The 15,070-nt window shown below is 46.7% G+C and overlaps 1 protein-coding gene across 17 annotated transcripts in view; it reads left to right on the plus strand.

Moving 5' to 3' along the window:
* Positions 1-15,070, plus strand: part of nrxn3a (neurexin 3a) — a 70,863-nt gene that overhangs the window by 32,847 nt on the left and 22,946 nt on the right. For 13 of the 17 annotated variants that reach the window (XR_008954195.1, XR_008954199.1, XR_008954197.1 and 10 more), the window contains 7 exons: positions 1,398-1,699; positions 2,614-2,775; positions 9,163-9,456; positions 9,985-10,132; positions 10,327-10,710; positions 12,437-12,640; positions 14,296-14,322. Coding sequence is in view for 10 of the 17 variants with exons in the window: in XM_057058185.1 (XP_056914165.1) it covers positions 1,398-1,699; positions 2,614-2,775; positions 9,163-9,456; positions 9,985-10,132; positions 10,327-10,710; positions 12,437-12,640; positions 14,296-14,322 (1,521 nt within the window). In the remaining 7 variants the exon portion in view is untranslated. The remainder of the gene's footprint in view (positions 1-1,397; positions 1,700-2,613; positions 2,776-9,162; positions 9,457-9,984; positions 10,133-10,326; positions 10,711-12,436; positions 12,641-14,295; positions 14,323-15,070) is intronic. The other 4 variants (XM_057058189.1, XM_057058194.1, XM_057058193.1 and 1 more) reach the window with 1 other exon arrangement.

Genomic DNA, 15,070 nt, shown 5'->3' on the forward strand with positions numbered 1-15,070 from the left:
GATCTCAAATCAAATCAATCTTTATTTATATAGCTTCTTTTACAATCAAAATTGTTTCAAGGCGCTCTCCAGAATCCCAGGGCCTAACCCCAGACAAGCAACAGTGATAAGGAAAAACTCCCCTTTAACAGGAAGAAACCTTGAGCAGGACCAGGCTCATGTAGGGGACCCTCCTGGTGATGACCGGCTGGGTAGAGAGAGAGGAGAGGAGAGGAGAGGAGAGGAGAGGAGAGGAAGGAGAGGAGAGGAGAGGAGAGAGAGGAGAGGAGAGGAGAGGGGGAGGACAGGGAGAGGAGAGGAGAGGAGAGGAGAGGAGAGGAGAGGAGAGGAGAGGAGAGGAGAGGCACAGAGCACAATGGATGGATGAATAGTTCATGACATTTCTTTTACATAATTGTATCTCTATAACTCTGTGCCAGATCTGCTGGAGCACACCAGTGATGCTCCTGAGGTCATCAGGTGGACAGCTTTGCTGAGGTGACCCAGATCTTGAATTGTGTTCCAGCAACATCACCCAAGGATGGCTCTACTGGTCAGACACCTCATTGGTCCCAGAGGGACAGTTTTGCAACAAACAGAGCTGAAGACACAAACTTCCACCAGAAGTCTGCGGAGCTAAGTTGCATATTCCGTATGAGTGGAGAGCAGAACCATCAGCTGCCATCAGCAGCATCCTCCGTGATCTACAGTTGTATGCGTAGAGGATGAAAAGAGCAGTAGAGAGGGTGGAGGTGAAGATGATGTGAGACAGGGATTTGTTCTGTCTTAGCTGCATGAGGCTTATCTCAGCTCGCTGGAAAACATCTTTGTTCTAACGCCCCAGTTTTGGATTCTTTGTAAATGGTAAATGGATTGTGTCAACACAGCACTCTTCTAGTCATCTTTGACCACTCAGAGGAGACGACCACATGATATCAATGTGTCGACTTGGTTAATGCACTGACTAAATGATTGTCTGAAGGCGCTGACTGGATCCGCCACAGAGTGCTTTACCTTCCATGGAGAAGGGTTAGTTAGTGCATGTTCTCTGAAGTCCAGCTGATGAGACACAGCATCATAGTTCATTTCTGCTTGTGGAGTTCAAAAGCCTTTATGTTGCAAAACCATCTTCAGTGTGAAGCTATCTATTTAGCACTACTATTCCAAATTTTGTGTTTTGCACCACAGGAAGTAGTTGAGGAGTCTTTTCATGTTTGTATTTTAAGGCAAAGCCTGAAAAAGAATCCCAGAAGTGCAGTTTTACATCATATTTTTCCACAGATTCACGAGTAATTTCCTGTAAGTCTGTGTTGCTTTTGTGCTCCTTGCGACTCGACCAATATCATCCTTGACAGAGTCACTTTGGCTGGAATGATTAATACTGTCCTCCCTCTCTAACATGTGTTTTCCTTCTACAGCCAGGGAGGAGAATGTGGCCACCTTCCGCGGCTCTGAGTACTTCTGCTACGATTTGTCCCAAAACCCCATCCAGAGCAGCAGCGATGAGATCACGTTATCTTTCAAAACCTGGCAACGCAACGGCCTCATCCTGCACACGGGCAAGTCAGCCGATTATGTCAACTTGGCGTTGAAAGATGGCGCCGTCTCCCTGGTTATCAACCTCGGCTCTGGAGCCTTTGAAGCCATTGTGGAACCAGTGAATGGAAAGTTCAACGACAACTCGTGGCACGATGTCAAAGTAACCCGCAACCTCCGGCAGGTACATCCGACATTTCTATAGGAGCCTGTCAAAAGACGCGGGAGGTACGGAAGGTACCACGGTGACGCCACCGCGGCTCTTGGTGGCCTCAAAAGAACCATTGCCATTTACTGTTTGACATTTCATTGTTTTGGTCAGTTGTGGACATCAGTGTTATTTCTGTTCAAAACAGAGAGATTTTGGATACTCCGTGGTAAACACACTCCACTGCATGGTAGATATGACTCAGTTGGATTCTCTGCTTTGCTCTAATGCTCCTCACTCAGGAGTCCTCCTCCTCCTCCTCGTCCCTGGATGGGAGTGTCAGCTCTCCATTTCAAATGTTTCTCCATCTTTTTATTGTAGTTTGAGACTTTATTGGTTTCAACACATTGATTCCACCTTTCCCCAAGACTAATAAAGCCAGTAGTCGTGGTTTTCCCATAAGGCAACTTCTTCTTTTTTTTTTTTTGACAAATTTAACTCTATTAAAGATGAATTACTCTGAAACCCAAAGCCTGTCATCGAAGCCTTGTTTATACTATGTTTTTTGGTCAGTCAAATGATCTCGTGAATGTAAAACATTCACTTAATCATTAATTCCTTGTCTCAGCACTGGAAAACCCAGCAATCCAATATTTTGGGACCAAACAACGAAGAGATTAATTTTATTTATCTATTAATGGAAAAACCAAGTTCTGGCTTTGATTTCAAAAGGTGTTCTTTTATTGCCTTTTCTCTTGTATGGCATACGTACATACAGGCCCAACACTGGTTGACCTATATGAACGTCTTACTCGTGCTTCCTATCAGCAACAAGAGTCTCACCTGAGACATCAAAGTGACCGTCTGCTTTGATCTGCAGTGTGGCCTGTGTGAAGACCTGGTGTACGTCATTTTGCTTTCACTACTCACTGTTGATGCCTTTTTTCAAGGTGACCATATCAGTGGATGGGATCCTGACCACCACGGGCTACACACAGGAAGACTACACCATGCTGGGCTCGGATGATTTCTTCTATGTGGGTGGGAGCCCCAGCACTGCTGATCTGCCTGGATCTCCTGTCAGCAACAACTTCATGGGCTGTCTCAAGGAGGTACACCATTGATGCCCTTCTTGCTGTCTGCTTGGTTGAAATTGCCTGTCTAACATCGCTGCTGCTAGCTCAACAGCTCAACAGCTCAGGGTTATTTCCTTTTTTGGCATTTCATTAATTAATTAAGTGAAGAATCAATCTACAAGAGTACATTCCTTCGAGCAGTAGAGTTGGATTCTGCATTTGTTTAGACTTGTCAGCATTGGTCCATTGTGTTCGTCAAGTTATAGTTTCGAGTTGTATATACCTGCAGTAGGTATATCCATGTAAAGTGGTTCTGGAATGTCCAGCATGTTTCATTGGAGAAATCCATGCTGCTGTGTGTCTGTCAAGCTGGTTAGTGCCCAATCCTACTAAAGGAAGAGGGAGGAAGCATCACAGCAGCCATTTAATCCCTTCTTGGCCAACTTCCTGCTCTGCATCATGCTGAGCAGGTTTGCACGTCCCTGTAGCACCTGCTCCAGATGCAGGAAGTGGCCCAAATCAGACAACAGGCCACAGCTGCAATACAAGCCTGCGCACAGACAGCATCGTAGTGCCTGCTTCCAGCTCCCTTCATCAGCTGTCACCAGGGACACCAGGGAGTCCTGGACCTGCACACTCGTTCACCTGGAGCTAGGGTGCTGTTGCTCCTGACTCTCATTTCATTTCATTTAATGGATGGATGGATGGATGGATGGATGGATGGATGGATGGATGGATGGATGGATGGATGGATGGATGGATGGATGGAAGGATGGATGGATGGATGGGTGGGTAGGTGGATGGATGGTGGATGGATGGATGATGGATGGATGGATGGATGGGTGGACGGATGGACGGACAGTTGGGTGGATGATGATGATGGATGGATAGATGGATGGATGGATGGATGGATGGATGGGTGGGTGGATGGACAGATGGATGGGTGGATGATGGATGGATGGACGGACGGACGGACGGACGGACAGACGGGTGGATGGATGGATGGATGGATGGATGGATGGATGGATGGATGGATGGATGGATGGATGGGTGGATGGATGGAAGGGAGATGGATGGGTGGACGCATGGATGGGTGTATGGATGGATGATGGATGGGTGTACAGATAGATGGATGGATGGATGGATGGACAGATGGATGGATGGATGGGTGGATGATGATGATGGATGGATGATGGATGAATTGGCGGATGGATGGATGGACAGATGGGTGGATGGATGGGTATGTGGATGGTTCACCTAGAGCTAGGGTGCTGTTGCTGCTGACTCTCATTTCATTTAATGGATGGATGGATGGATGGATGGATGGATGGATGGATGGATGGATGGATGGGTGGGTGGGTTGGTGGGTGGGTGGATGAAAGGATGATGGATGGGTGGATGGATGGGTGGACGGACGGATGGGTGGACAGATGGATGGACGGATGGATGGACGGATGGATGGATGATGGATGGATGGATAGATGGATGGATGGGTGGGTGGGTGGGTGCTGGATCGATGGATGGATGGATGGACGGCTGGACGATGGGTGGATGGATGGACGGCTGGACGGATGAGTGGATGGATGGACAGCAGATGGATGGGTGGATGGATGGATGGGTGGATGGATGGATGGATGGACGGGTGGATGGATGGATGGATGGATGGATGGACGGACAGACGGGTGGGTGGATGGATGGCTGGATGGCAGGAAGGAAGGAAGGGAGGTGGATGGGTGGAAGGGAGGTGGATGGGTGGACGCGACGCATGGATGGGTGGATGGAAGGGGATGGGTGTATGGATGGATGATGGATGGACGGACGGATGGATGGATGGGTGGGTGGATGATGATGATGGATGGATGGATGGATGAATGGGCGGATGGATGGATGGACAGATGGGTGGATGGATGGTATGTGGATGGACGGATGGATGAGTGGATGGATGATGAATGGGTGGATGGATGGATGGACGGACGGACAGATAGGTAGAGAGACATACAGATGGATAGACAGAGGGACGGAGGGACAGATGATAAAGAAGGTCTGACAGGCAGCCTCTCATCCTCCAGTCTCCACCATTAGGGCTAATTTGCCTGTTGCCAATGCTCTTCATGTCCTCACCATCCACAGAGCGACATTATGGATAAATGTTTTGTTACCATGGCGCCAGGCACTGCTCACTCCTGGTAGTCTGTGGCTGCCTTCTGATTATTATGCCTTTCACAAGACAGCAATTACACAAAATGCCTACATCTCAAAGCCTACAAAATACATAATGACCTACAATAACACATAATTGCTCCAATTATCATTGTTATTACACTTCCATCAACCACTTTTATACTGCACCCAACCAAGATGCAGCTGCAGTTTTAAGTTGGCAACAACTGATCATGTGTTCTGATTTTTCCTTCTGGATTTGCCTGTTTGCTTCAAAATGAAACAAAATAGAGGCTCGTTAGATTGGTCGACCTTTAGCTTCAAGCACAAACCTCGAAGCTTCAAAAGTCACAAAAGTGTGCTGAGTGCTTTATTTTTTTTCCCTTCAAACATGTTGCTAAAAAAATAAAAAATACAAAATGTATAACAACAACAACAACAACAATAACAACAACAATAATAATTATTATTATAATAATTTCCCAAAGTAGTCCATGACACTGATCTTAGATAACTGAACTATTTTCAGCTAAGTTGGAAAATATTAGGAATACTTACATATAGTACCATGATGGCCTTATTTTTTAAATATTCAAATAAAATAGATTTAAAAAATAATAATTGCATCTTCTCAAAGAAATTAAATTGTCAGAAAAAAGTTGTCAACTGGTTGTCACGGAACAAAAAAGAAAGAAAAGAAAAGAGGAGAAAATAATCACGTTGATAGTAAAGGAAGGATAACTTATTTTGAAGAGTGAACACATGAAAGATTAGCAGCGGGAACATGAGACACTTTTTGCTGCTGCTTCGCTGAGATCAGAGTAAAACGTGGCTCAGTCGGGACCTGAGAAGACAAACACTGCCCCCTGCTGGCACCACCTGATACAGCCACAGTCGGCTCCCATCTGCCCATCCAACGTGTCTTTATCTCAAACTTTATGCACACACTTACATGTACATTCTTTATATGAGAGTGCAAGTGATCTCTTGTGTGCGTGTGCGTGTGCATGTGCGTGGGTGCGTGCGTGCCACCTCACCCAGACACCTGGTTACGGAGATAATGCAGTGATGGATTTCTATCATCTTGCCACTGTCAGGCATCTTCAATTGCTTTTCAGATCCGCTCACCCCCACACAACACATGTTCACATGCTCGTGGACTGAGATATATGTTTTGTGAGTCTGCACGTGTGCACGTGCGCGTGTGCCAGTGCTGCCAGTGGTGATCTGCTAGCGCCTGGGTCTGCAATGGGCTGATAAAGCTCCCATTGCATGTTGAAAGGCCCTGTTATCAGTTATTGTTCAGAAGTGGCAGCACCCTGGAAGTGACTCCTCAAAGCGTCGGCTGCATCCTCCGTCCCTCTGCCATGCCTCTGCAAGCTGCCGCCCAAAGTGACATGATTTATTCTCTTCCTTAGCGTGTTTACAGTACCCAGTTTACATGTGTGTGAAAAGAACTTCTATTCTTATGGTCAAATCAAGTGAGAAGAACCATCCTGTCACGGCTGAACAATACTACATTGTATGAAGACAACAAAAAAAGAGGAATTGTCGCTGTCTCCGTCAGCTTTAGATCAGCCTGTTGGGGGGAGCGGCGCTGTTGTCCTGGTGGCAGAGTGAATGGATGACAATCAAAAGCCTTTGTCTTAAATGTAGCAGCACCCACTCAAGTGCCACATTCCAAGTTTCAGCACCTCCAAGTGTTCACTGCTGAGGAGGCCTCGCTTTAGAAGGCGTTTCCCATAAATAACTATTTTACTGTCTGGAGATGGAGATGGAGGACGAGCGATGTTAGACCGAGGCTAGGAGAGAGTGATGGCTCCATCACAAAGGAAGGGTGAAAAGCAATCTTTGAGCACCTGAAGGGATAAGTTGATTTAACGTCAGTGTACGTGTGGATTAATGACAATCACCTGCACTCGTCACCCAGCGTGGACAATGCTGCAGGCACAGACGCTCAGGCAAGACGGGCTCTGTTTGTTTTGTGCACGTATGTGCGCAGACTGCAGCTGGGCGGAGGGTGAGCGGGGTATCGGAGGGGTCGGTGGGTGGGCTTTAATTTTCCACTTCAGCAGATTTCAATTTACACACACATCTCCCTGGGAGACTTGATCCTACTGCCATGATTGATCATGTTTAGGGCGCCGGCGCAAACAGATCGACCACTTAGTGTTTTACATCCATTTGCGTTCTGTCGTCAGCACCTTTATTATGATGGATAAAAGATTGCAACACAAACTACAGACCGTCACAGTTGGCCTTTCTTATCACCAACCTCCCAGGTGCTGCTGTCTTCTTTACTCTGCTGCTTCGCTCTGTTCACAGGTGGCCTGGAGCGTCTGTGTGTCTGCAGCGTCTGTAGCCTTTCTGTGAATGGAGCCTCTCTGTGTCTGTAGCCTCTGTGTGTCTGCAGCGTCTGTAGCCTCTGTGTGTCTGGAGCCATTCTGTGTCTGCAGCGTCTGTAGCCTCTCTGTGAATGGAGCCTCTCTGTGTCTGTAGCCTCTGTGTGTCTGGAGCCATTCTGTGTCTGGAGCGTCTGTAGCCTCTGTGTGTCTCGAGCATCTGTTGCCTCTCTGTGTCTGTAGCCTCTGTGTGTCTGGAGCCATTCTGTGTCTGGAGCGTCTGTAGCCTCTGTGTGTCTGGAGCCTCTCTGTGTCTGTAGTGTTTGTGTGTCTGTAGCATCTGTGTGTCTGCAGTGTCTGTGTGTCTTTAGCGCCTGTGTGTCTATCCCCCTCCACTCTTTAGTCACTTGTGTCATCACCTCTGTCTCTGCCTCTTGTGTGAACCACCTGACCCGCCGCAGGTTCACACTGCCTTCCTGTGCAAGCTCACCCTCAGTGTGCGCTGCCCCTACAGGCCAGGCTGTGCTAATGCAGCCATGACCAGGCGCTCTTTTCTCTGCATGGGACACATCACCGTAAACATACTGGACCACCATGGGGGAGGGGGGAGGGATCATGAGAAGGCTCCACAATCTAGTCCTTCATTTAGACTTGGTGTCTGGTAGCCTACAGCTTGTGGATCCAGGAGGTTTCTCTCTGGTTTGGCTGATGCCCCCACAGGCCCGCAAAGAGGGTTAGGGTCAGCTTCCCTGCGGGTCATGTCCCACCACTGGACGTTCCCGCTGTGGATTGTGTCTTCATGTTCAGCCAGTTGTTTGGTTCTTCGAAAGCAGAGACAGGACATCCCAGTCTTCAGGTGACTATCACAGTGTTACAGGCAATGAAGTGGTTGATGGTGAGATGTTTGCTGGGATGCAACATCTTCTCCTACAGTGTGATGACTCATTTGCCATCGGTGCAAGAATGTGGAAGGGTGGAGTCCGAGCCGGGATGTGGAGCCCTGTGAGAGGGCCAACATGACTGAAGCCCTGAATCAAACGGCCCTTTAGTGGGCTGTCTGCTGCTACTGCTGCTCCTACTACTGCTACTACTACTGCTACTACTGCTAGTTCAACTGCTACTGCTGCTACTACTACTCCTGATATTACTACTACTGCTATTACTGGTAGTACTACTGCTACTACAACTACTGCTACTGCTGCTGCAACTACTGCTAGTACTACTGCTACTGCTGCTACTACTACAACTACTGTTACTGCTGCTGCTACTACTGCTACTACTACAACTACTGCTACTACTACTGTTACTGCTACTACTACTGCTACTGCTGCTGCTGCTACCGCTGCTGCTGCTACTACTACTACTACTTCGACTACTGCTGCTACAACTATTGCTACTACTGCTGCTACTAATGCTACTACTGTTGCTACTACTGCTACATCTACTGCTGCTGCTACTACTGCTGCTACTGCTGCTGCTACTACTACTGCTGCTGCTGCTACTGCTGCTGCAGCTACTACTACTACTGCAACGACTGCTGCTAATACTGCTATGACTACTGCTGCTGCTACTACTGTTGCTGTTACTGCTACTGCTACTAATGCTGCTGCTACTGCTACTAATGCTGCTGCTACTACTGCTATTGCTGCTGTTGCTACTACTGCTGCTGCTACTACTGCTACTAATACTACTACTAGTGGTACTACTGCTACTAGTACTACTAATAGTGCTACTCCTGCTGTTGCTACTACTACTAGTACTAGCACCACCATAGGTAGTAGTAGTAATAATAAAACACTTTTAAAACCAGGCTTTCCTGTTAACATTTCAATGCAGGATATCTATATAAAGGGAGAGAAGTGTTGCTAAATGTGCGATAGGCTAATGAAGAACACTAAGTACATTCCCATTTTCATTCCAGGTTGTGTACAAGAACAATGACATTCGTCTTGAGTTGTCTCGATTGGCTCGGATCGTGGACCCTAAAATGAAAATCGAGGGGGAGGTCTCCTACAAGTGTGAGAACGTGCCAACCCTGGACCCCATATCGTTTGAGACCCCAGAGGCCTACATCAGCCTGCCCAAGTGGAACACAAAGAGGATGGGATCCATTTCATTTGATTTCCGTACAACAGAACCTAATGGTCTTATTCTCTTTACTCATGGCAAACCCCAAGAACGCAAAGATGCTGCCCGCAGCCAGAAGAACACCAAGGTCAGCCTAAATTAAGCTCCAACAATAATTATATTTAAACAAATGTGTTTGCATGTCTGTAACTAATGTTTCATACAACTGCGCCACTGTGCAATTTGGAAATCCTTAAAATCCTAAAACATTTGAAAATTAGAACTATTGTCTATTGTTTAAACACTTGGTTCAGAACAGGGCGTGGCCACAATAATTTTGGGCCTGAAGAGGAAAAATGAATACAAACATGGAACCGTGTCCTGCCTGAAACGATTGTGTCTATAGTGCTGTGAAAGCACTCAGCAGTTCTGCTGAGACCGGCTTTGACAGTGTGATGCTCCGCTCTGCTCGCTGCCCGTTAGAAGTAAATGTAGCTCACCCAGCGAACGTCTGTTGATGAGCAGACGAGTTATATTCTCTGTAATTATTATACATCTCAGAGCTGTCTGATGAGCTATCTGATGAGGTATCTGATGAGCTCTGCTGCTGTCCTCATGCATTCCCAGCCCCTGTATCATCATGTCTGAATTTCTGAAGAGTTGTGCCCTTGCACAGGTGGATTTCTTTGCAGTGGAGTTGCTGGACGGCAGCCTGTATCTCCTGCTGGACATGGGCTCAGGGACGATCAAGGTCAAGGCAACCCAAACAAAGGTCAATGATGGTGCTTGGTATCATGTGGACATTCAGAGAGATGGACGTTCAGGTGAGTTTGGCTGGTGTACATAAGTACTTCATTATGAATCCTTCTGTTGTTATAACGACACCCTTCAATCCAAATAATCAGGAAAAAGATGGGACTTACATTGCTAAAATCAAAACCTTGTGGTGTTCAGATGAGGAAGAGTAGGTGAAAACCTCAGGCTAATCTCTTCTCCCCCCCACCCCCCCGCGGCTCAGGCACCATCTCCGTCAACAGCAGAAGGACACCATTTACCGCCAGTGGAGAGAGTGAGATCCTGGACCTGGAGGGTGACATGTACCTGGGGGGACTCCCCACCGACCGCACCAACCTCATCCTACCAACCGAGCTCTGGACAGCCATGCTTAACTACGGGTATGTTGGCTGTATCCGGGACCTTTTCATCGACGGCAGAAGTAAAGACATACGTCAGATCGCCGGGGCCCAAAATGGCGCCGGCATCAAACCCTCGTGCAACAAGCAGCCCGGCAAGCAATGTGAAAGTTACCCCTGCAAGAATCGAGGTGTCTGTAAAGAAGGCTGGAACAGATTCATATGTGACTGTACTGGTACCGGCTACTGGTCTCGCACCTGTGAGAAAGGTAAAGATGCGTCCCTTTGCTTTTGTCTCTTTTTTTGTATTCGCTTTCTCCTTTAAGGAGCCATCGCGGAGGTCATACGTGTGGTTCAAGACAGGGTTAGAACAGTGGGGTATCATTTCCCCCATTTGGTACACCACTTAGATCCAAACATTTATTACTTATATCTACAGTTCGTTAGCAAAGATCACACACAACACATCACTAAAAACAGACCCATTAGGTTCCATTTTTTCACGTCGCTCAAATGGGTCCATGCTATGCTAATGGGTCTATATGAAACGGGTCTATATGACCAGCATCTAATGGCAGCTTCAAGGAGTTGCTCACCACATGGACAGATCACAAGTACAATGTTCCAAATTAATCCGACGGCCCAGTTCTGACATGGCATTTCTTTAAGGTGTACTTCAGCCCTGACGGACAAACACTCTATTCTTTATCAATTACAAATGTTTTTCCTGGGATCCTCAATTTCTGCATCTCACATCATCTGATACTGCTGATCTTAGGTCAAGAGTCAATACTCTTCTGGACCACACGGGAAAGTGAGAATACTGTTAGATGTAAGCAATCAAATGCCCTTTTCCTTTTCCATGAGGTCCTGCTGCTGCTGCATCATTCTTCCGATTTCATCCGTCTTTATCACCAGACCTTCCTGCTGCTTCTCCAGGACTTAAGTTTGGTTCATGTGCCGCAGCGCTGAACAAAGGCCATTTGGAGGTCACACAATATCCCTGCATATTATTGCTTCATTTATCATGTTAGGTTATTATGACAGGACCATAATTACCTCCGACTGATACCATCAGAGGGAACGGATACAGCAGCAGGAGCTGCTATTGTGACAGAGATGAATGTAAAATTAAGTGGAGCTGGAAGGAATTGGCAAATGTAACAGCATCCTATATTCATAAAAATAATAATGATGTAATAATACATTTTATTTAAAGGCACCTTTCTGGAAACCCAAGGTCTCAGTGTAAAATGTTGAAATGTTATTTCTAAGCCTGCCGTCAGACTGCCGTAGTGGTTTGGCTGGCAGGAGATCAGCAGCTTTCCTTCCGATTTGCTCCCCCAACTGACCCAGAGCGAGAGGACATCTCCTGGGCACAGGCCACTCCAGCTCACCCACATGTTCCTGGCTCAGGTAGTGGGCTCAGGCTGGGCCAGTTGCAGCAGCTTCTGCTGAATCATGCTCTTATTGCTTTGGCCTCCTGCTGAAAGGTTGAGGTGCTCTCCGGTTTCAGGTTTCACCCAGAAGCCTGAAGCTTTGGGGCCAGGACTGACTGGTATTTTGGACCAGTTCTGCTCTGATCCCATGACTTCTCATCTTCTCATCAGTTTTTCAGGGGTTCTTAGCTGTGTCACCACTGTGTATTTTCTACACCTGATGTCTTCAGCACTTCCTTTTTCCTCCTTCTGAGATCCATTGACAGTGAGATCCCTCTGAGACTTTGAAAGCACGCGGATGCCACCAGAACACCTGATTTTTATTTGGGATTGAGCAGAGTCCTTTTAAATGATGACAGACATGTAGTGCTGAAGATGTGACGCTAGTCACTTAGAAAGTGTCAGTCCCCATCTTTATGAGGTGGGTTTTTGGTTCGGTCTAATGCCGTCATCTCTGAAACACTGCGGAACGACTTAAATCCAGTCACCTGTGCTGGTGGCACACTTCCTGCATTGACAGATGAGGTTTTCCGCCACTCTTGCTTGTCTCCCACAGAGGCATCCATCCTTTCCTACGATGGCAGCATGTACATGAAGGTGGTGATGCCAACAATCATGCACACGGAGGCCGAGGACGTCTCGCTGCGCTTCCGCTCCCAGAGGGCCTACGGCCTCCTCATGGCGACCACATCACGAGACTCAGCCGACACGCTCAGGATCGAGCTGGATGGAGGCCGCGTCAAACTTATGGTCAACTTAGGTATCGTATGCTCCCTCCACCTCTCCACCCCCATCCATCTGCATCCACCCCTCCGTCTTTACCAATGAGATGGCTGACAATTGGTTTCCTAACTTTTCTCATTCTTTCTATCTTTCCTTCAGTTTCTTCTCTAAACAATTGTATCTGATTTCTGTATGAATGTGGATACATGTGCCCGCACAACATCTACTACAACACACAGCAGCTAGCCAACGTTTGATCCAAGGGCTTTAGCACCCTAACCTTTGTTTCTATAGTAACTATGCTGACCCGTTCCAATGGAACCGGACCCAAATTGTTGTTCACAGAGCATTTGAGACAGTCACAATGCACAATATCATGTAGCAACACTCCGTTTTTAGGCCTGTAAGTATTTAAACATTTGAACAAAGTATGTTGAGACATTCTGAGAGGTGGCTTCACCAGATACGTTGCCTAATCATCAGCCCATCGCTCAGCAGGAGTGAGTCAAAGAATGTTTCTCTCTTTTCTCCGCCTGACATCATTTCTTTGCCACCTTGTTGTTTTTCTGGGTGGTGTTTTTATTTGCTTGTTGTCTCATATGGACGTTCACGCCTCCGTCTTTTCTTACCCATCAACTCCATTCCCCATGAAGCTTTGCCAAAAGATGGTATTCACCCCTTCAAAGGCCTTAAGCCTGCGGCCCGTCAGGTGAACAGCCCGAGAACAGAGCCCAGTAAAACCTGCAGCTGGCTGCGACCCCACATCCTCCCAAATATGTCCAACCGTGTTTAAAGAACACTTAGTAGGTACAGCTGATATCCACAGTTAGCATTCAGAAAAATGACCAGCAACACTAGCAAGTGTTAGCTGGAGGCTTTAGAAGAGCCTCTCTTTCATTTTGGTAGCACAAGACCACAGAATAGTTCTCTGTGGCACGTTTGGTTCTAGCATTGATTTGTCAGAGCTCAATGGGTAGCTTCTAGAAATCGTGATGTCCAAAGGTTGGATTCTTCCATGCCGTAATTTGTCAGGGTGTAAAACAACGCTCCAAATGCGATGGCTGGGGTTACTGTGCCTCTGCATGGTACTGGTGCTGATTGGATCGCGGCTGTTTGCTCCCACTTTTCTGTTGCGGTTGACGACACATGAAACTACCAGCCACATGGTGCCCGACACATGCTGTCCTCCCAAAGCAGACGGCAGTAGTTCTGGATTTAAATACGGCCTTTTCCATAGTCCATCAGAGCTGGACTTGCATGAACCTGCACTTTGCTTTCCAGGATCCGTGGCTCTGACAAGAGTAGATGCTGCCACCATGCTGGCGTAGAGGCCCGGAGCCAGACTCTTTGATTCAGTTGGACATTAAGACTCGAGGAATAAAAGCCAGCGTTGTGTTGGGAAACACATGTAGCTGGTACTCCAAGTGGCCATTTTACTATTAATCTAAAACCAATTAATAGATGGAAATATCGGTGTCAGTCTACTTTAGGACCATTTTCCGACTGATGTTCTTTCAAATCATTCATCCCATGGATAGTCTTGTCTTCTGAAAACACCAAAGGAACATAAATAAAATGGCTGCCGTCCTGCATGTGTGCGTCCCCGGAAGGGTGGACTTTTTGTTTTTGGATGTCTGCAGCAGTAACCTTGAAGGATGCAATTTCATCTGTCATTTATTCTCCCCCATCTAGACTGTATCAGGATAAACTGTAACACCAGTAAGTTAACACTCAAGTTTCATTTTGCTACATGTTGATGGTATGCTGTACATGAAGAATTTTCTCTGTGTATGAAAAGCAAACAGCTACAATAACGTCTAAATAAACTACAAGAAACCAAATGTTGACAGTGTAGTCATGGTTCAACTCTGTATGTCCTTCAAAGATGCTCAGATTGTTTAGCTTTGCTTGACTCTCCAACAATGTGGGCTTGGAGCTGTCCTTAACAAACTGCAGATAACAGAATTTCACAAATGGGCCAAGTTTCCAGAGTTGCGAGCATAACGTGCAAAAAAAGAAGCAAGACCACGAAGATGGCTGGCTGACCTCTGTGGATGGCATCTCTGTGGAATATGGATGGTTTTTAGATGATGCAGCCAGTGAATTTCTGGGTGGGGCCGCACCCATTGTGGTGGTATCTCTTCTAAAGCCCATGTTGGAAACTATGGGATCATATAGTTCTCCATCCAGTTCTCCATCCAGTACAAATTCCACAAAGTCAAGTGAAATTTCAATTTTTGGACTAAAAAATAAAATCATTTTTACAAAAGGGTTAGATTTGCCAAGTGTTTCTAACGCTAAAATCAATGTTACTTTTCAAATATGTGTCTTTTGATGGAAAATATCCATGAACTGTGGGAAAAAGGGAGTTGGCTGGATCAGTGCAAGTTGACTGGTCAACATGGCCAAACCAGTGGTTCCTGGTAAATTCCTCTACATATCAAAGTCAGCTTGGTCCATGGTGTTA

The sequence above is a fragment of the Takifugu flavidus genome, chromosome 16 (assembly GCF_003711565.1).
Source record: "Takifugu flavidus isolate HTHZ2018 chromosome 16, ASM371156v2, whole genome shotgun sequence".
NCBI lineage: Eukaryota > Metazoa > Chordata > Actinopteri > Tetraodontiformes > Tetraodontidae > Takifugu > Takifugu flavidus.